Below are 21,067 nucleotides of genomic sequence, written 5' to 3'. Positions count from 1 at the left end.
GTGAGCACTGCGGAGGGGCTAAGGGAACAGGCCTAGAGGCCAATGTCAACAGTAGGAAAAGGTGAGAAAGGATGAGTCCCTTCTGCATGGTCCACAACCTCTCTTTCAGTTCAACACAGGTAAAGGTACCAGAAACGTCCCCGCACAAGTCAGAGGTTGGGAATGGCGGGAGGCTAGAGGGCAAGGACAAAGAACAGTGGAAGGAGAAACCCTGGGATCAGGCTGACTCAGCTTTGACTGCAAGATCCCAGTGTGGCCTCGCACAACTGGGTTTCCTAGCCCATTGTAAGAGAATAATAGTACCCGCCCTAAGGGGCTGAAGAAAGGACTGCATGGGGTGGGTGAAAAGGGCGAAGGGAGTCAAAAGGTACAAACGTGCAATTGCAAAAGAAATAAATCATGGGGATGTCATGTATAGCATAGTGACTATAACTAATAATACTATATTACATATTTGAAAGTTGCTAGATTGTAGATTCGGCCCTGGTCAGTGTGGCTCAGTTGGTTGGGCATTGTCCTGCAAACCGAAAGGTTGCTGGTTCAATTCCCAGTCAGGGAATATGCCTGGGTTGCAGGTTCTGTCCCCAGTCAGGGCACGAACAAAAGGCAACTGATCAATGTTTCTTGCTCCATGGATATTTCTCTTCCTTTCTTTCTCTTTCCCTTCCCTTCTTTCTAGAAATAAATAAATTAAATCTTTAAAAAAAGAGAGATCTTAAAAGTCCTCATTTCAAGGGGGAAAAATTAGGGAGGGAGTAACTAGGTGACTATGTATAATAATGGATGTTAAGTAGACTCACTGTGATCATTCTGCAATGTATACAAATGTGGAATCGTTATGTTGTACACCTAAAACTAATATAACGTTATATGTCACTTGCATCTCATTTTTTTTAAATTGCAGATAAGTGACCATCAGTGCCAAGCCCGGGGAGGGTGTTCAGTGAATGATAATTGGTTCACTACTGACGGGAGGAAAGGAATAATTTGAAAGACATCAAGGAGGTAGGATCTACCAGATGCCAGGACAATTCTTGAGGGTGGGGTGGGAGTTTCTAGAAAGAGCCGGGTTTGGGCCTGAGAGTTCCGTGTGCGTGCTGAAGCCACCGACAGAGGAAGGGAGTGAAAGGTGGGAAAGGGGTGCGCCAATCGAGAGAAGCAGCGAGCCGAGGGGGCGGAGCAAGAGGAGGAAGGAGAAGGCTGCAGGAGAGCTCAGAGAAGAGAGGTGAGGGGCTCTGGGGCTCTGGGGTTCCCGCGGGCTGCTACGGGCAGGGGCAGGCGCTGCGAAGCCTGGCCGCGGTCCCGGCTGTGCCAGCAGCAGCGGAGGGATTCAGACCCTGCTCTCAGGGCACGCGGCCTGGGAGGCGATCCTCACCTCGCAGGTGAGCCTGCTGGTGGGTGACAGCGGGAGAGATGGCAAGGAGACGGTGGCCTCCTCTGGCTGCTTTATTCTGCGGGCCCTCAGGAACCGGGGCACTTCGGGCCCCACAGGTCAGCACAGCACGGGCCGCCTAGAGTCGCCCCTGCAGACTCCTCTCCCCTTGCCTCAGGCCAGGGCCCGGACCTGGGTAAGGCCGGTGGGCTTGGGGTCCTACCAGCGCCCTCTGACTGGGGGTGGCAGCAGATTCCGGCAGATTGATTCAGGGCTCCCTCCCCCCATCAGGGAGTGCGGTGACCCACCTCGGGCAGTCCCTCCGACCACCTGCCCCCACCCTGATCCTGCTCCGTACCTCCCTCCCACTGCCCACCTGTCAGCATTCCTTCCCCACCCCCAAGAAGCAGAGGGACGAGGGCCTCCTGGTGGGATCTGCGCCTGGAAGGCAGGACCCTCAGAAGGTTTGCACAGATGTGAACCGATGATTAATTGTGTGCAGAGGGCTCGACCACCAAAGCTGAGATATGTATCTTTGCTTCTTGATTTAAGGCAATGGCCTAACTCTGAGCATAGATCATCTAATTGCCCTTAGGTCAGCAAAGACTTCCTGGAGATCTTCAAGAACTAAGGTGCCCAAGTCCACTGTCCCCTGCTCACACGCTCACTGTGAGCTGGGTGCTGAGTGCTGAGCTGGGGCTGCAGGACCTCATCCCTCATCCTCTCAACAACCCCTCAAGGTTGCTTGTCCATTACCCCACTTAACGGATGAGAAAGCTGAGGCACAAACACAGCAAGTCATTTGCCCCAAAGCACAGGGCTAGCAAGGAGTAGAGGCAGGATCCGAATTCAGGTCTTTCTGATTCCAGGACTGTCCACTGACAGGGCATCATGCTACCTTTACAAAAACGTTAGGTACCTAAGGTGAGACTTGGTACAGGTAAGGACCCCCCTTGGCTCGTATGCCTGGCAGTTTAGCAGGAAGTGGAATTGCATATGATAAAGGTTAATTTGCAGGGAAATCAGTGGAAGTCACGGAGTAGAAGGCTGAAGAATGCAGTGGCCACTGGCCAGGTGGGGGCTCACAGTCCACCTGGACTATGTCCACCATTGCCAAATCACTTTTCTGAGCCATGTGACACCAATGACTCATTCCCTCCCCTTTGAACTAGCTATTTTTTTCCAGTCATTTCCTAGGCCTTTTTTTTTTTCTTCCACTGGCATTCATTTGGCTGCAGTGTTCACATTCTGTAATACTCTTTTTAGACAATTTTATATGTTTCTTTCTTTACCTGTCATGAAATTTGGAAGCTCCCAAATTCATCTTTCCAGTCTCCTCTCACTCTCTAACTCCAGGCCCAAATCCTCAAATATTCTACTCCCTGTTGGCTGATTCCAACATATGTGCCCACGGGCACTCTCATTCAACATTTCCAGACTCAGATACATCGTCTCTATGCTTCCATCCCGGGAGTTGGTTCAGGTGTCTACATTTCCTTGCCTGGACTATGACAGCCCCTTTCAAACTGTTTTTTTTTTAAAGATTTTATTTATTTATTTTTAGAGAGGGAAGGGGGGGGGGGGAGAGAGAGTGAGAGAGAGAGAAACATCAATGTGCGGTTGCTGGGGGCCGTGGCCTGCAACCCAGGCATGTGCCCGGACTGGGAATTGAACCTGCAATGCTTTGGTTTGCAGCCCTCACTCAATCCACTGAGCTACTCCAGCCAGGGCTTCAAACTGGTTTTTATGCTGGGGAGTCCATGCACCCTCTCCAAGCCTGAGTCCTAGTCTCTGGTACTATATTTGATTAGACCTTGCTTCCTCTCCCTCATTGGCACCCTGGCATAGCTAGCTCTAGGGCAGCCCTTGGCATGTTGGGTAATTGCTGACATTTCTCTTCCCCTCTAGACTGTGAGTTCCTTTAGCACTGAGCTTGCCTTATCCTTCCTTACATCACCTGGCTTGCACCTAATAGACATTCAGTAAATATTTGTGTAGTTAATGGCCTTGTAATGAATTGAAACTTCTTTTAGGGCACAATTTATAGGTAGTAAAACAATTCACTGTTCATAGTGTGATATTTCACATTTGATGGGGATGGTGGGCATTACAAAGTAAGTTTGCAGTGGGTTGGATATTGACTAATAACAAAATGAAAGCAACTTTTCCAAAGAGGTGAGCTGATATTAAGGCTGTTTTTAAGGTTGATAGAAACATTCGGTCACTGCACAGTGAGTCTCTTCTACTTTCCTTAGACGTCGGGTCAGCGAGTCAGCTGAGTGCACGCAACTAGAGGAGAAGCAAAGACCAAGTCATCATGGCGTCAGGGTCTGCGCATGGAAACCACGATAAACCTCATTTGCCACCACCCAGCCAGCAGGTAAATGTTTAGTTTGCCATCTGGAAGGGAACATCATACAGGACTTTCCTTAAACCTCATCCTTGACCACCGATCTTACTTTTTTCAGTCCGGTGCTTTGTTGGGATGGGTTCAGGGAAAATTAAATGGGGAAGAAAAGTGTGTTTCTGATTGCCTTGAAAAGCATCTTTTCAATTTTTATTTACAAAATCCTTTCTTTACTCTTCCTTATTTAGCATCCAGTTTAAGCTACTCTTACATAGGATGTCAGTGACTGAGGAGGCTCCCCTTAGCACAGCAAAACTCCTAACTGAGTCTAACAGAATGATACATGGGTGCTTGTTTCTGCATTTTTGTTACTAAGGCTAACCTTACTAAATGTAAGCTGCTGATGGGGGTTCCTGCTCAGGATAGCAGAGCCCCTAACCACTAAATTAGCCATCGGATTGAGAGCACGACTTTCCAACTTGTTAAGAATGCATGTTACGTGTTTCAGGGATACACACAGGAAGAAAAGAGAGTATTGTGATGGGTAGATGAAGTTTATGTTCTCTGGGATCAACTTCTCAAGTGAAAAAATAGCTTATGGGGAGGTGATATTTAAGGAGCAAAGTTTAGGAGAGGCGAACAGACAAATGATATCAAGTCACAGGGACAAGTATTTAGACACCTGAGTTGCCTTCATGAAATGGAGAGGCATAAAACATTTATAGTTGCACAGAAAAGGGTCGCCAGAGTCGGCTAGGGAGGCTGCGCAGGACCTTGACTACAGGACTCACAGTCACTGTGATGGTCAGGGCCCTGACCCTGACCCTGGATGTGTGTATATATGTGTGTGTGTTTGGAGGAGGGGCGAAAGGAAGGTGTTCCTCATTTCTGCCTCAGCCCAGGCAGAACCAAGAAGAGAACTGACATTGAGATAAGAAGGAGTGTTTGCTGAGGAACTAAGGGAAGTGGGAAGTGAGAACTGCTCCTTCTTGTCGCTGTGACTCACCCTGACCCCCACCTCTGTGGACTGTGCTGTGGGGAGTTACAGAGAAAGAAGAGAGAGGCCGCCTGCTTGGGTTGCTTGTAGAGCTCTGAAGGCGCAGGTGCCACCGGGTCCTTCTGCCTTGTGATCGATCACACATGTAAAGTGCTTGGCCCCGTGCCCGGCCCGTGGGAAAGTGCTCGAGAAATGGTGACCATTCTCCACATTGACATCCGCTCCCAACAAAAGGTTCCAGAAAGAGCATAGGCAAAATCAGCAAGATAAACTTCAAAAGCCAAGGAGCTGCACCTCAACAAGAAAATCACTCAAACTCCCCAAGGTAAATGGCAGAGAACCTACGTAAATAATTCACAAACAAGGAAGCGCAAATGTGGCTTTTAGTAAGGGATGAATTAAATGAATTTTTTTAAATGAGTTAACCACCCACAGATTGGGAAAAAATATTTGCAAATCATAAGTCTGATAAAGTTTAGTATGCAGAATATATAAAGAGCTCTTACAACTCAACAACAAAAAGATAGGTGACCCAGTTAAACAATGGGCAAAGGACCTGCATAGGTATTTCTCCAAAGATGATATACAAATGTCCAACAAACAAATGAGAAGATGCTTAATATCATTAGTCATTAAGGAAATGCAAATCCAAACCACCATGAGATACCATTTTACACCCACCAGCATCTCTATAATTTAAGAAAAACAACAAAAAGTAACAAGTGTTGACAAGGATGTACAGAAATTGGAACCTTCATGCTTTGTTGGTGGGACTGTAAAATGGTGCAGCTCCTGTAAAGAACAATTCAGTGGCTCCTCAGTTAGTTAAACATAGAATTACCATGTGGCCCAGCCATACTAAAAATGCATTCAAACAAGAACTTGTACAGGGATGTTCATAGCAACTCTATTCACAATAGCCAAAAGGTGGAAACAACCCAACTATCCACCGACAGATAAACTGGTAAGCAAGCGTGCAGTGGAATACGGCGTCACAAAAACGAGTGAAGTGCTGACACGTGCTACGACACGGGCGAACCCGGAAAACATGATGCTGAGGAAAACAAGCAGGCTGCCAAAGGTCACCTTTTGTAGGATACCATTTACATAAAATTACAGAACAGGCAAATCCATATAGATAGGAAGCAGATTAGTGGTTTCCAGGGAGCTAAAGGGCAGAGGGAGTGAAGAGAGACTGCTTAATGGGTATGAGGTTTCTTCTGGGGTGATGAAAACATTTTAGAACTAGATAGTGATGGGGCCATACAACACTGTGGGTGTACTTGATGTCACTGAACTATGTACTTCAGAATGGCTAAAATGCTAAATATTATGTGTATTTTAGTATGATAAAAAAATTAATGAGCCAACATATAACAACAGATGACAGCCCGGGGCCAGTTGCAGGAATTTCTTACCTCAACACGAGAAGAGAAGGGGGCAGTCCGGCTGAAGAGTATGTAGAGATGCTCAAACACATTAGTTTTCAGAGAAATGCAAATAAGGCCATAAATTATTACCTTGTACCTATTAGGCTGTCAAAATGCAGAAAACTGGATAATGTCAAGGTTAGAAAATCCTTTCTTTAGCCACCTTGGAATCTAGTGCAAGTAGCTGTGTGCAGGCCCTGCAGGCCTAGAGGAACATGCAGGTGCTGTGGGTGGCAGTGAGTGTGGCGCAGCCACTGGGAGCAGTGTGGCAAGACTTAGTCAGATGGAAATGGGCATGCCATGTGTTTCACTTTTAGATATATATCTGAAGAATGTTCTCACACGGGCCCGTAGGGCACATGTGGTGGGGGGACTTGGACGCATCCTGGAGAATTATATATGGGACAGAAGCAGATGAATAAAGCAATAGGGGTGGATTTTAAAAGGGGCAACTTAAAAATATTCTTTAAAGATTTTATTTATTTATATTTAGAGAGAGGGGAAAAGAGGGAAAGAGAGGGCGATAAACATCCATGTGCAAAAGAAACATCAATTAATTGCCTCTCGCACGCCCCCAGCCAGGGACCTGGCCTGCAACCCTGGCATGTGCCCCAACCAGGAATCAAATCAGTGACCTCTTGGTCTGCAGGCCAGCACTCGTTCTGCTGAGCCACACCAGCTGGGGCAAGTTAATAGTATTTTTAAAAATAAAATTAAATATATAAAGCAATACTATTTATATTTAAAAGATTCATGCACCCCAAACAAGGAACATTTTGCAAGAATGCAGCCATGCAAAAGATGCACATTAAATACCCAGAAAGACAGTGATGGGCAGAGGGAAATGAGAGCAGAGAATGCAGGTAAGACTGAATAACACATACATATCTACAGAGGAGGAAGACCTTGGAGATGGGCATTAGTCCAGATTATAGCATATCAACATGATTAAAAAAATACTATAGAACTAATATAAGTAATTATGTCAAACACATCAATCAGTCCACCAGAAATTATGTGTGGATCATTTATGAAATATGTAAAAAAAAACCTATCAAGATAAAAAGGAAACTATTCAGAAAAAAATACAAAGCCGTCTGCTGATGAGTTCATAGTCTAAAAGTGTATACAGAAACATAAACAGGTAAATTAGAATACAGGTCTATAAATACAAAACTTGTAACCTAGTGCTTGGGCTGTGTAAACAGTGAGTTGTAGGGGAATCTCTCTCCCCACCTCCCCCCCAGGCCACACTGAAGTGGGTCTGCAGGTAGCCAGTGGGCAGAGCTACATGGAGGTGAGAAGGAGAATGTGGCCTCGGCAGGAATTCTTTCCGACCCGATCTCTGCTCCCTGCTCTCTAGTCAATGAGTCACTCTCTGCCTCTCCAGCTGGGATTTTTCCCTTGCCTTGGTCCCTCCAGTGCTCCCAGCTGGAAGGCGCTCGCTGAAACGGGTCACTGCTCTGAGCTGGCTGCCAGCACAGAACCACACGCTGCATGACCAGAGCGGAGAGCTCGTGCTGTCCTCCTCCCAGAAAACAGTGGATGCTTTTCAGATGATTTCAGTCAACTCACCATAGAACTTTCCTTACAGAGCCTGTTGTTTTGTCCAAAATCAAAACTGCACATCCACAGAGGGGAGATTTCAAAGATTATCAGAGAGTGTCAAGAAGAGAGTTTCTGGAAGAGAGGTAAATTGCACTCCTCTTAACCTTTGTTAACACTCCTTGTGCTGCAGTAAACTGCCTGAGTACCACATTACATTAGAATGATGCTGATGATTGAGTTTTGAGCAGGGACTTTGCATAATTCCTTGAAGAACTTTGGTTATCTGGGCTATTAAATTTTAAATCCACGTTGAGACACCTTTAAAGGCAGAGGTAGTATCTGATTAGGAGCACTTTACCACAGCAAAGTGATTGGCACATAACACTTCCCTTCATCTGACACAGATCGTGCACCATGAGTGTGGTTTAGAATTTTCTGACAGAGTAGACTTTCCTAAACTCTACGAGATTCTAACCTCATTGAATTCAGAAATGATTTCAGGTCTATTGCTTCATCCCAGAGCCCAGCACAGTGCTTCACACGTATAAAGTACCTAGTCAGTATTTGTGGAAATGAATTGAAATTGACAGCATCCATTAATGCTTCTCGGGTAATGTCTCTGAAGTAACCTTTTCTGCTGAGTCATCTCCTTTCCCCAGCCTGCCTCATATAAATAAGACAGGGGTGTGAATTCAGGCTTTGCTTAAAGGTCTCTTCCAATTTAAAAAATTCATGATTTGTCATTTGAAAATGTCATAATAGAGCGTATAGACAGAGTTCTGATGTTTGCAACATTGCTGACATAGGGGTAATTTTAATTTGAAATACTCGTTTTGATTTCTCAAGTCTTTCAAATTCAGTATCGATTGTTTTGAAAGAAATACTCGTTAGAAGCTGACATTCATCATGCATTACTACGATGATTGTGCTCCTAGCATTTTGTGTCTTTTTTGACAACCTATGAGTAAGTAATTTAATTAAGCCCTAGTAGACTAACGTTTCAGTATGATCCATTTGCCTACCATTGGGTAGATATGAGTGCAAAAATTGGTTGCTATTTAATTTGTTTTGGTTGCTAGGAAGAGCTAGATGTTTATCATGGCTCTCTGCTTTTAGAAGAAGTCATCTGATGCATTTTGACAAAACTAGAAACCACTTTTTCCAGACTAACTTGCCTGGTTTAAAAATCACAGCTAAACATCGCTCGTGTTTAACATGAATGCAGTAATCTTGTAATCCTCAGAAAATAGACATACCCAAATTATACAACGAAATGTCACAAAAGAGAAAAGCAGACAGCAATCCTAGGTAGCATATGCTGGGGTTTTGAGTACTGTTTTTTTTACTTTAATGTGGGATTGAAAATTTCAAAATACGCAGTTAAAGGCAACTCCTGACGCCGACAGCTACGTGTCCGCACGCACACTGGGGTGCCTGCGCGGTGAGTCGTGGTCAGAGCCGGGTGTGTGGTGGGCGTCCGGTAAAGGGGACGTCAGAGTCGGAGATCCACGGGCTTTAGGTTTCTTCACTGCCTGGGACAGACCCCAGGAAAATCCCTCAGGTGGTACTTAATAAATGTTTGTTGGATAAATAAAGTAACAAATGACTAAAAAGTCATTGCCAAGGTTAGCTGGAGGAAAAACTGAGAGTCCCGTGCCCTGACTTCCAGGGAGGCGCCGATTCCTAAAGCACCGGTATTGAAGGGCCTTTTTGTTTTACAGCTCTGCCTTTTTCCCTTGTAAGCATGCTCGTTACCCAAGGACTGGTGCACCAAGGTAAGACCCGACATTTGTTCCATGATTTCACCTCAGAGAGCCCAGTTTTCTGTGGCCCTCCTGGCTACTTTTTGGTGCGTGGTCTTTATTTGGTGGTGAAGGGTTTCTTTGTGCAAGCTGTTGACTATTTTCAGCATAACACCCCCCACCGGCCCGGAAGATGTCCCAATCCCTGGAACGTGTAACTATGTCAGGTTACATGGCAAAGGGAAATTAAAGTTGCAGAAGGAAAGGCTGTGAATCAGCTGACCTCAAATGAGGGAGATTATTCTGGATTCTCTAGATGGACCCAGTGTCATCAAATGGGTCCTGAAGAGTTGGATCGGAAAATGGAACCAGAGAGATGGCAACGTGAGAGGGACTCACCTCCGCGCAGTAGGCTTTGAGGATGGAAGGAGGGGCCAGGAGTCCAGGGCTCCGGGATGTGAGTGGCCTCCAGATGCTGGAAGGCGGGAAACCCCGGAGCCTTGAGAAGAAACGCAGCCCTGATTTCAGCCGCTGCTGTGGTCTGAATGTTTGTGTCCGCCCCGTCACCCCCAGTTGCACACGTTACAACCCTAACACGGAAAGCGATGGCCTTAACAGGTGAGGCCGTTAGGAGGTAATGAGCCTTTCAGGGCGGAGCTCTCAGGAATGGTGTTGCTCTTCTTACGAAAGAGCCCCCACAGAGCTCCCCAGCCCTCTGCCCCGAGAAGTCTGCAAACCCAGACAGGCACCTCCCCAACAGGGCTGACACCCTGATCTTGGACTTCAGTCTCCAGAACTGTGAGAAATAAATTTCTGTCATTTATGAGCCCCCGTCTTGTTATCACAGCTCAAACTGACTGAGACACCCAGTGAAACCCATTTTGAGCTTCTGAGCCCCAGAACTATAAGGTAACAACACACATGTGTTATTTTAAGCCTCCAAGTTTGTGGTAAGTTGTTGCAGCAGCCACAGGAAACGAACACAGGGCCTTTCTCTGCACTGGAGTCCCTGTGTCTCCCCGAGATGTTAGACAGAAAGTTAGACACATGTTAACATTCTGTCTGATGTACATGTTAGACAGAATGTTCCCTGTACAAGGATGCCCCGGGGACGAGGTAAGTGGGGCTGAAACCCAGCATGCTCTGTCTATCTAGCCCTTTGCCCCAGTGAGAGGCTGCATTTGCCTGGGAAAGGGTGCCCTGTCTGATTTCTACAACAGATGGTGAGGCCTCCCCGCTGCCCTGTACCTCCCACATAACCTCCCCCTGCCAATTAGGGTTTCACTGTTGACCTCCCCATTCGTCCTGCCTTGCTCCCTTCTCTTTCCCTGTCTCCATCTCACCAGAAAACCCTTAGGCATTGCCTGGTTCCCAAAGAGCAGGAAAGCCCATTGTATTGAACACTGCTGCTGACCGGGTTGTAAAGAGTGCTTGTACCCTGCAGACATGAGAGACCATCGAGTCCTTGTTGGGGTCTCAAAGGCCACATGTCATTTATCTGAGAGAATCCCACTTCAATCAATGTTATTCTTAAGGATTTAAGTTAATTTATTAAATATGATTTCATTTTTATAACCTGAAGAGAGACATTTTATAGAAGTATATTCATCGATCAGTAACACGTTTTTATCAGACCCCTTTTGACAACAAAAAAATACGGTCACGACATCAATAGGGATTGTTTTACAAACATCAAACTTCTCAAAGTCTATCATCTCTTGCATGTGTGCAAATACTCTTTTCCAGGGTTGTGGATTAGTTTTCTACAAGCACCATAACAAATTGCCACAAACACAGTGGCTTAAAACAATACGAATTCATTTCCTTTCGGTTCTGGGGGTTAGAAGTCCAACCTGGGTCTCACTGGTCTGAACCCCACGTGTCAGCAGGGCTGCATTCCTCTCTGGGGGCTTTCAGGCTTCCTTTCCCTTTCCAGCCTCTAAAGAGTCCCCACATTTCTTCTTGGCTCGTGGCCCCCCTCTGGCTGCACAGCAAACTCCTCTCATGCGGCCCATCTCTCTGGTCCTGCCTCTGAAGTGCTCTCCTAAATCCAAGGGTCCTTGTGATCACCTTGGGCCCACCCGAATGGTCCAGGATCATCTTCTTAAAGTCATCTCATTAACCTTAATTCCATTTCCTGCCGTAATTCCCCTTTGTTATGTAATGTAACTCATTCACAGTTTCCAGGCACTGGGATGTGGAGATCTTTAGGAGGCATGATTCTGCTTGTCACAGGCTGTAACATTTCTATTTTAAAACTGTGGCATATATACAGTCATGTGTCAAATAGCAACGTTTTGGCCAATGACAGATGCCATTACAATGGTGGTCCCATGAGATTACAATGGAGTTGAAAAATTCCTCTGGACTAGTGACATCATACCCACGGTGACCTCAAAGCACAAGGCGTTTCTCATGTGCGTGAGGTGACGCAGGTGTCAACACGCCTGCCGCACTGCCAGTCATATAAAAGTATAGCACATACCACTCTGTACAGTACATAGTACTTGACAGTAAAAATAAATAACTACGTTACTGGTTTTTGTAATTACTATACTATATATTTTATCATTATTTTAGAGTGTTCTCTTCCTCCTGATAAAGAAAGTTTGTTTTAAAATAGTGCACCACGTTATGCTGGCAACAGCCTTCCTACATCTCATGTCTACTGTGTCTCTTGGTGTTTCACTTTCTTCGTGTTTGATTCGTGCTTTTCCTCGTGTTGTTTCATATAGTGACGCACTGTACAGGCTGGTAGCCTAGGAGCAGTAGCTTATGCCACACAGCCTCAGTGTTTAGGAGGCTGTCCCATCGAGGTTTGTGTAAGTGCATTCTCTGAAGTTCGTACAAATAATGAAATCACCTAATAATGCATTTCTGACCGTGCATCCCTGTTGTTCAGGGATGCATGACCGGTACTGGGAATCTCTAAGTTGAAGGTCTGTGTTGAGTTACATAAGCAGGGGAGGGAGCAGTGACTAATTGCTTGGAAATTATTGTTGGCTTCATCTTTGCCTTCATATCTTTGAACAATTCTTCAATTGTGTGTTTCCTGTTCTTTTTTTCTATACATTACAGCTAACACTTGCTACTTGGCAAAAATGGCTACTTAAGAGTTATAATTCAATCAAGAATTGAATTATAACTCTTGTGAGGTCATTTCTTCTGATCAAGAATTTGTGTATATCTTCAACTTTGAATGTTCTTTATACTTTATAAATTTAAATATGTAGTAAAAGGAAATAATGTATTTATATATTACTCCTTAGGTTATTTAGCATCTAACCCAAGATTTGGATCATTGCCTAAAGTTGCACGTAAGTCATAGAAGTAAAAAAATAAAAAATAAATTTTTTAAATAGTTGTTTTAAAAAAACTGGAGATGTGAATGCCTAGGTTAACGAAAATGCCAGCATTTGACTTTCTGAAAAATCAGTCTTTATTTTTGCCACTCCACAGTTCTTAGTTCTTCAACGCTTCCTGATTCCAAGTTACGCAGGAGGGACCTCACCTTAGACAGTCCTCTTTAAAGCGTGGACTAGGAGTGCCCAGCCGGATACACAAGAGGATTATCTGGAGCTGAGCCTCAGAATGATAGATCCATTCGCGATACAATTTCTTCTTTAGGCCAGCCTTTTCAAATACTTTTTTATAGTGAACATAATGAATAATGTTTCAAAATCAGGGGCTTCCTAATGATACTCTACCAGGCGCTCAGGGTTTCATCCTCTTCAGCTCGTGGAGCAGAGACCTGCTGTGCACAAAGCGATGCTTTCCAGTGTAGCCTGCACTTCATCCCCGGCGGGAGGGGCCGGTTGCTCCTGGGAGGATTCCTCTGCCTCGTGACCTCGTTCCCCACTTCAGGCAGGATGGGCTCAGCCCCCAGACTCCGATCCATAGAGAGAATTTCCTACCCGGTGATTTGGAGACTACCACTAGGCACCCCCCAAACCCCTCTGCCCCTCCCTGGGCGGCCTCAGACGTTCATTCCTTCGTTTTTCTGGCTGGGCCTCCCTGAGGCTGCCTGGCTTGGGTCTCGTCTTTGCTTGCTCTCTCCCAGCCCTCCTTCCATCAAATCAAAACTGAGTCAGAAAGTCTCCAGCTCCCAATCCTGCTCTTTAAAAGGAGGCTTCCTTCTCAGATTGTTTGTCCATTGATTGACCATGGTTTTCAAATATTAAAATTACTACATTGATAAAGAAAATTCTAGAAGATAAGTAATGGATAAGATTGTGAACCTTTATGTAATGTCTCCTTCCTAACCTGCTTTCACAGTTGCTGGTATCCTGGGGTACGGCCTTGGAAAGGCATCCTACATAGGAGTGTGCCAGAGTAAATTCCATTCCCTTGACGATCAGCTGCGTGGGGCCGGCTTTGGCCCAGGGCATAACAGGTTTGTAGTCTGTTTGACTGAGGGATTGTAATGAAGATAATTATAAAAAGGCAAACAAAAAAGTCACTCACCAGTTATAATATTAAACAGAGTTTCTTAACATCCATATGATGGGAAAAAGCCTCTTTCACCTCTTTAAGTTTTGAGTTGTCGCTATTCAACTTCAATAGTAATTCTTATTTAACTTAGCTACCTATTTCATTTGCTTAACAAACATTTAGTGAGTACCTACTATGTTTAAGGCATCATGCAAATTTCAAAAGAATATCTTAATCAGCAGTCATGGCTTCTACTGTCATGGGGTCACACCATATTTAAACAGGTGAGCCTTTACTGTGTACCGCGATTTTCATTCAGGGATGCAGACACTAGGGCTCTGGCGTTAAAGGCATTACCTCTGCTGTTCGAGTACCTGGGTTGAAAACCCATTCTACCGCTTACTAAATAAACTATGTAACCTTGGGAAAGTTTCTTAAACTCTAATCTTCAGTTTTCTCATCTGTATGAAATGGTGAGCAGAATTGTTTCATGGAATGTTCTAAGGAATAGAAATGACAATTTATGACACTCAGTAAGTGCTCAGTAAATAATAGCTGCTGCTACGGCAGCACCGGAGGACTAGTGTTGGGGACACATTCCATTAAAGACCCTCACTTGTCCCAGGGGAGTCTACAGAGTCCGGCAGAAGTAACGCCCATGTGAGTGTGGTTGGTAGGGTAATAATATCGGTGTAATAATTTACAGTTTTAATTTGAACATTTCACCTAAAATGTCATAGGGTGAGCTTGAGTGTGATATCGTTATGTTACAGATTTACATGCTTATGATTTTGTAATGAAAGATTTGATAATAAAAAAGGGGCATCATTTGTGCTAGACCAGGTATTTGAGAGGTAGCCCAGTACTGTGAAAACAACATTGGACATGAACATCATTATTGGCTTTTTCTGAAATTTAAATATTTTATTGTTTATGCTATTACAGTTGTCTCATTTTTCCTCCTTTGACCTTCCCTCACCCAACTTTCCCCCCCAACACACACACTCCCACAGTAAATCCTCATATTGGCCTTTTTTGAGTGAAATTCTGGCAGTCTGAAACCAAGGAACAGCTCCTATTATTCCTTAAGAAATTAGGCCTGTGAACTTCAGGAAAATTGTATTAAGACTAAGACCTTCCGGTTTCAAAGCACAAACTTCTCTTTTTGTTTCTATCCTAGGCACTGCCTGCTTACCTGTGAGGAGTGCAAAATTAAGCATGGATTAAGTGAGGAGCGAAGTTCACAGCCTTCAGCTTCCTAGACTCTGCATCTGGGGCTTTTGAAGTTTCTTAAACCTCTCAATGTGTACACATTTAAAGTTTCAAGTGTACTTTAAAATAATATACTTACAGTGGAACAGAAGCCTTGGGATTCTATTGAAATGCTTTCGGTGGAAGATTATCAGTTGAACTGAAAATTGTATGTTTTTCTACCGTGTAACAACATGCTGTGAGAGCTCACACACCAAAAAGAAAGAATGTTGTATTCTAACTTGCTTACAGAAAAGTAAAAGAATTCCGAGTCCTCTCTCGTTCTCCCATCCATTCTTTCATGCTGCTTTCGCTCTGGGTTTTAAGATCTCTTAAAGTGGAATAAAAGTTGAGGAACTTGGAGAGTCATGCCCCAAAGAAAACCATCATGAGTGGAGATAGGAACACAGAGCACAAAAGATTGCTTCTTATAGGTGTGTTAAATGCTTTCTAAAATGTAAGGGCCAAGATTTTTTTTAAAGGTATTATTTATTTTTAGAGAGAGGGGAAGGGAGGGAGAAAGGAAGGGAGAGAAACAACGTGTGGTTGCCTCTCGTGCGCTCCCTCCTGGGGACCTGGCCTGCAACCCAGGCATGTGTCCTGACTGGGAATCGAACTGGCAAGTCTTTGCTTTGCAGTCCAGCACTCAATCCACTGAGCCAACCAGCCAGGGCAGAACCAAGATTTTTAGTTTAATGAAAAATATTATCACTTCGAAGAGTCACAATATAAATCAGCTGTCCGTTCAGTGACCTCAGTGACTTGACGCCTTATCGGTCTGGTGGGGTGTTGCTTAGCTACTGGGTCCATGCTGGAGTCAGCACTCCGGCCCTGGGTTCTTTTATGTACAGCCAGTGGCCTGAAAGAATAAACACCACTTCCCAAATGGTGCCTTCTTTTCCCAAGGAACAGTTTGTTATGGGAGGAATCATGGGAAGAATTAATTCATAGAATAATAAACTTTTAGAGCTGTAGAGAGCTCAGAAGCAGCCAATTCAGCCCCATGAGTTGGATTCCTATTTACTTCCAGGTTTCTTGCAAGGAAAAAAAAACTCTTCCATTGAGGATGCTTTGTTTTATGGCAGGTTGTCTGAGCCTTACTTAAAAACTTCTCTTGCATCTTTGCACAATATTTTATCCATGTGTCACCATTTATAGATTGGGTATGTGTGTGTGCGTGTTTGTGTCTGTGGAATACATCTTGCAACCTGCACCACAGAGATAAAAAGGGAAACCTCATCAGAAGTTAATACTTAATATGAAATATTTTAAACATCAAAATTGTAAGTTTCTATTTTACATGAACATTAAATATATGAAATGAACTATTCTTTATGTATATATCTCCTGGTTTCTTAGCCAACAGAGTTCTCCTTCTATAAATCAGAACACAGAGCCACTGTTCTAGCTTTTTGGGTGCAGTTTAAGTCTTGGCCCTGACAACAAGCAAACGGGGACTCTCTGCTTCTCAGCTGTTGGTAAAAACCCAGAATCGGGCACATTTTTCCCCCACATTCCAGAAAATAATCTGCTAGGGATCGGAACATTTTCACATTGCTAAGCACAACAAGTCAGTGTGGAGATCAGTCTCGAGGTACTGGGAAAAGATGAATCTGTTATTGTTGAAAAGGCACATTGTTTTCATTGCTGACACCTTCATAGTTCTAAACCAAATTAGGCTCTTTTCGGGGAGGCTCTCTGCTTTTCCTGTGGGGGTAAGTTATTCCTGGAAGCAGTTTGTTTTCCCCACAATGATCTTAGTGTGAAAGGACATCAATAAAGAAAAAACTAGGAGGTCATCCCAAAACTCTCAAATATTTTGCTTCATTATCTACTGTATATACTAGGAAGCAAGTATCTGGCAGACAAAGTTCGTTTCTTACATGCACACGTGCTAAAGGAGAAGTGTTTGTCGTTTGGCATTTAGCAACTACCAACAACAGTACTGAGCGGGTCATCAGCCTATGAAAGCAGTACCTTCATGATGAAAAAAAAAATAATGATGTACTGTATATAATGCTTCTATATTTTTAAAACTCTCATTCAAGCAGCTACTCTCTTTCCTTGCTGTCAGAATGGATGATGTATGTATATTGTGCGAACATCATGGAAGTGATAACATTTCTTTTGAATGATGTGATTAAGCCACGAAAATGTCACATAGGTCATTTTTTTTTTTATATTCACATAATACAATCTGTTCATTGCCAGAAAACTTTTGCACTTTGGAACTCTACCCCCCTCCCCCAAATTTCAGCCGCAGCATTTGATTTCACAGTCATTCAGAGTTGGCAGAGAGTTCAGTGACTGCGCTGCAGGCTGTGAAGTCCAGGACCAAACAGGTAACGTGACTGAGTAAAGCCAGACCCGCTGCATGCCACACACAGACGTCGTCTTCACTCCCATGCACACAGCCTGCGGGCCTGCTGGTGTCGAATCTTCCAATCTGGCAAAGCAAATCAGTGCAGGTTTTCACATCTTTATTCTTTCATATACTCAATTATTGAGCACTCACTGTGTGCCAGGCACTGTCCTAGGTGTCAATGGCAATGTGACAGTGAGCACAACCAACAAAATTCCACACCTTCCTGGAGCTTATATTCTCACCACCAGTCTGAGGTTTGAGACTGGACCCAAGCTCCACCCACTGTGGAAAGCCCCTCTGCGGTCTGGACGGTGAGGTTCCAGGATCCACTTACGTACTTCCCGGGGAAGGACCCCTGCTGCCCTATGTGCAACTCAGTTCACTGCCCAGCTGCAAAACTATCCAGAAATGTCTACTGGAGCCCAGGCCTGCCTCCCTACCCCTCTAGACTAGAAGCTCCTCCAAGACAGGAAGTGTGTCCTTTTTCAACTTGTCTCTGCATCCTCATTCTCAAGCAGAGTTCTCGGCCAGGTACTGGCACTTTGTAAATGTTTGTCAACCTAAGCCGGTAATTTCCTCATGGGTACTGAACAGAACTCGTATTTTTCTTTTGCATAACAGCCTTGAAATATTACAAGGCATGTTCCTTTCAGAATTCTAGCAAAGGTGCCCAGTTTTCCCCAACCGTGAGAGTAAGTTTCTAGCCCTGTCACATCTTGGGACAACTTTTGGTTCGCGACGTCCTCACACAGCAAGACTCCAGAAATGGGCTGACCAGTTCAGAGGAGAGCAGGGTTATTGTGCCCTTCGTTTTAGGCATGTGAACTGATAGCAAGGGTGGCTCTGCACCAGGCCCCAGGCTCAAATCCAGCGCCACCAATTGCTGGCTATCTCACTTTCTTCATCTGCAAAATTGGAAGATTTTAGATTTACCCGTAAGTTGTTCACGAGAATAACATGTGCTATAATTACAAAATGCTTGGAACAGTGCATAGCTCAGAGTAGCCATTCAATGGATGTTAGCTGCTGCTGCCACAGTCTAAACCACTGCAACTGTGTCTGTGACAGGCTTTTTCACGTGACCTGCCTTTAAGTGAATTCTCCCCATTTTATGCTGCTACGGCCATTCTGATCAGTGTAACTCATTATACATGCACTCTTCTTTTTTTAACTTCATGATGTTGTTTTCAGGCCCAACTATATAACCTTTTCGGTCCAAACTCTGTGATTTAATGGGCAAGTGATGTGTCATCTGCACCGGAACATGTTCAGTTCACCCCTTCGGCTTCTTAATGTATCGTGTTCATGGCACGTGATCCAGTAATCTTTGTTATTCTAATTGTCCTGAAGGAGATTTTACTGTAAAACACAAACCTCAAAGAGCAGTGTTGTTAGATTCTCTCATCTCTAGATGTGAGTAGGTCAGGAATGAGGGTTGGAACAGGAAGGCGACAAACGAGGAGGGAGCTAGGAGGTGGAATAATGGAGGTGAAAGAAACAGCACAGAGGAACCTCCCCAAATGAAGTTTTGAAAATCAGGGTTGTCCCCACAGGCCCTGTGACTTGGAAGCCCAGACACGGCTTCATTCATTAATTCCAGAAATATTTTCCAAGATCTATCACATGCCAGGCAATGTGCTAGAAGACATAGGAGTACATTCACACAAAAGATAGCCCCTGCCCTCAAAGAGGTAAGTAGAGGAGATACGTAGCTAAATAGCTGTAGTAAAATGTAATGTGACATCTGTGTGGGGTAGATACAAACTGAATGCCACTAGAACTCAGGGGCAGTAGTGGTCACTTTTGCTGCCCTTGCAGCTTGTATTCCTGGACGAGTTCTTTACCTTTCCTCATCTGGGTGCCTTGTGTCATGGAATTTTACATCTTCTTTCCACTGTGAGTGGGGCTTACTTACCTATCTCGACCTTCGACTTGGGCTTGTGCTGACTCGCTTTTGTGAGGCAGAAATGAAGGTGTACCAGTTTCAATCTTAGTCCTAAAGAGACCCGTTTCCATGTATGTCTCTAGCATGAACATAAGAACATGCCTGGTACTAAAATGCAGGGACAACAACTTGCAGATTGACCCATCAGTTCCACAAGTCTACGGTCTAATCCCTACACCGACCCCCACCCCCCAACTCTGCATCTTTCAGAGCAATTCTGCTTTTCAATCAAGTCCTAACACAGGAACCGGGTAGCTGAAAGTAGGTTGCTTGCATAACAAAAACTTAAAACATGTGGCACTGGCGTTGGGAACAAGTGGCATATGGATGCTGGCAGGACCTTGAGACTGTTAGTAAAAACCTAAAGGGCCTGGAGGAGGGTGTTAACAGCAGCTAAAGAGCTTCCAAGGAGGCTGTCAAGGAGGGATTGCAGAAGAGAGAACAGTACAGAAAGCTGAAGGAGACTGATTATGCAGTCAAGTTGAGCAAAGTGTCACCTGTGGTAACAAGAACAGAAACTGCACCTGCTGGACTTGATCTAGCTGAGATCTCTGGGCAGGGTGGAGGGTGCCACCTGGCTGCTGTCTAAAATGAGAGAAGTGAGACATAACGATTTCCAAGTGATTTGGAGACACTGTAAACCCAATCAAACCAGCGAAGTGTTCTCACGTCCAGAAATGGCTTCCAGGCAAAGATCAAATCCAGAGTGGGGCAATGACTTTTTGTTCAAGAACTGAAAAGATGACAGTGCATGACAGGACATTTATGACACACAAATGACTCTCCACACATCTCAGGGGCATAATGTTGTATGTAGACCCTGCCCAAGGCTCCTAAGAATCAGCTTCACAGGGAACCCAAAACAGAAGAGACTGTTTCCAGTAGACAAGGGTGGCTTTTGTGAAGTGGATTTTCAATCACTAACTTAAGAACTCCACAGATTTACAAAACTACACCAATTTGGACAGGGACAGTGCAGAGGCCTTGGGATCCTTGATTTCTATGGGCAGGCTGAGGAAACTACTCAGCTGCAAGCACAGGCTTCCTTCACGGGGAAGGTAGAACCACAAGCCATGAACTCCCAGGGGACGTGCCTTAGTCGTAAGCAAGGAACTGGCAACATAAACCAGCTCTACTTCAGAATTTCTGGCCAAGTGCCTGGTGTGTGCCTTACATTTCACTTTTTGGATGAGGATGTGTAGAGAAGTAATACTATGCATAATAGGTATTCAGTCTGAACAGGCAACTTGTAAATTCACAGGTCTTCAGACCTCTACCCGAGTGCTTCACCCACACCTGGACCTGATACATGATGAGCCCCTAGACTTTGAGCTGTTTGAATGGATTCAAATTGGAGTTCCTGGGAAAAGCTGTGAGTGGATTATGCATGCAGGAGGGTTGTGAATTACTGTGACCTAATGCTGGGGCAAAGATATGTACCTGGAAAATGTTCCATCCCATGTTCTTTTGAAAATCGAGAGCCCGGGAATCCTCCACTCCTGCCTTTTGATAGGCAGGTTGGTGTGGAAAAGCTAGACTCAAGCCCAGGTGGTAAATGGACGATGGCAATGCAGCTTCTGATGTACTACTGGCTGGAACACTCATGCCAAAGCCCCAAGCGGCCATGTGAACAGTCTGA

General features: G+C 44.6%; 1 protein-coding gene across 3 annotated transcripts; it reads left to right on the top strand.

The window, feature by feature from the left end:
- Window positions 1-1,104: 1,104 nt before the first annotated feature.
- Window positions 1,105-15,399, top strand: OCIAD2 (OCIA domain containing 2). Of its 3 annotated transcripts, none has more exons than XM_028507514.2 (7): window positions 1,105-1,225; window positions 3,628-3,752; window positions 7,741-7,837; window positions 9,416-9,469; window positions 12,706-12,753; window positions 13,712-13,829; window positions 15,048-15,399. In XM_028507514.2, exons 2-7 carry the CDS (start codon window positions 3,690-3,692, stop codon window positions 15,127-15,129), a joined length of 462 nt encoding a protein of 153 aa, XP_028363315.1. In that variant the 5' UTR covers window positions 1,105-1,225; window positions 3,628-3,689; the 3' UTR covers window positions 15,130-15,399. The 3 variants fall into 3 exon arrangements, with proteins under 3 accessions (XP_028363315.1, XP_035876264.1, XP_035876256.1); XM_036020371.1 differs by lacking the exon at window positions 1,105-1,225 and adding an exon at window positions 1,364-1,382; XM_036020363.1 differs by lacking the exon at window positions 1,105-1,225 and adding an exon at window positions 2,428-2,446.
- Window positions 15,400-21,067: the final 5,668 nt, after the last annotated feature.

Source organism: Phyllostomus discolor, chromosome 1 (genome assembly GCF_004126475.2).
Source record: "Phyllostomus discolor isolate MPI-MPIP mPhyDis1 chromosome 1, mPhyDis1.pri.v3, whole genome shotgun sequence".
Classification (NCBI taxonomy): Eukaryota; Metazoa; Chordata; class Mammalia; order Chiroptera; family Phyllostomidae; genus Phyllostomus; species Phyllostomus discolor.
This window is presented reverse-complemented; position numbering and strand designations above follow the sequence as displayed.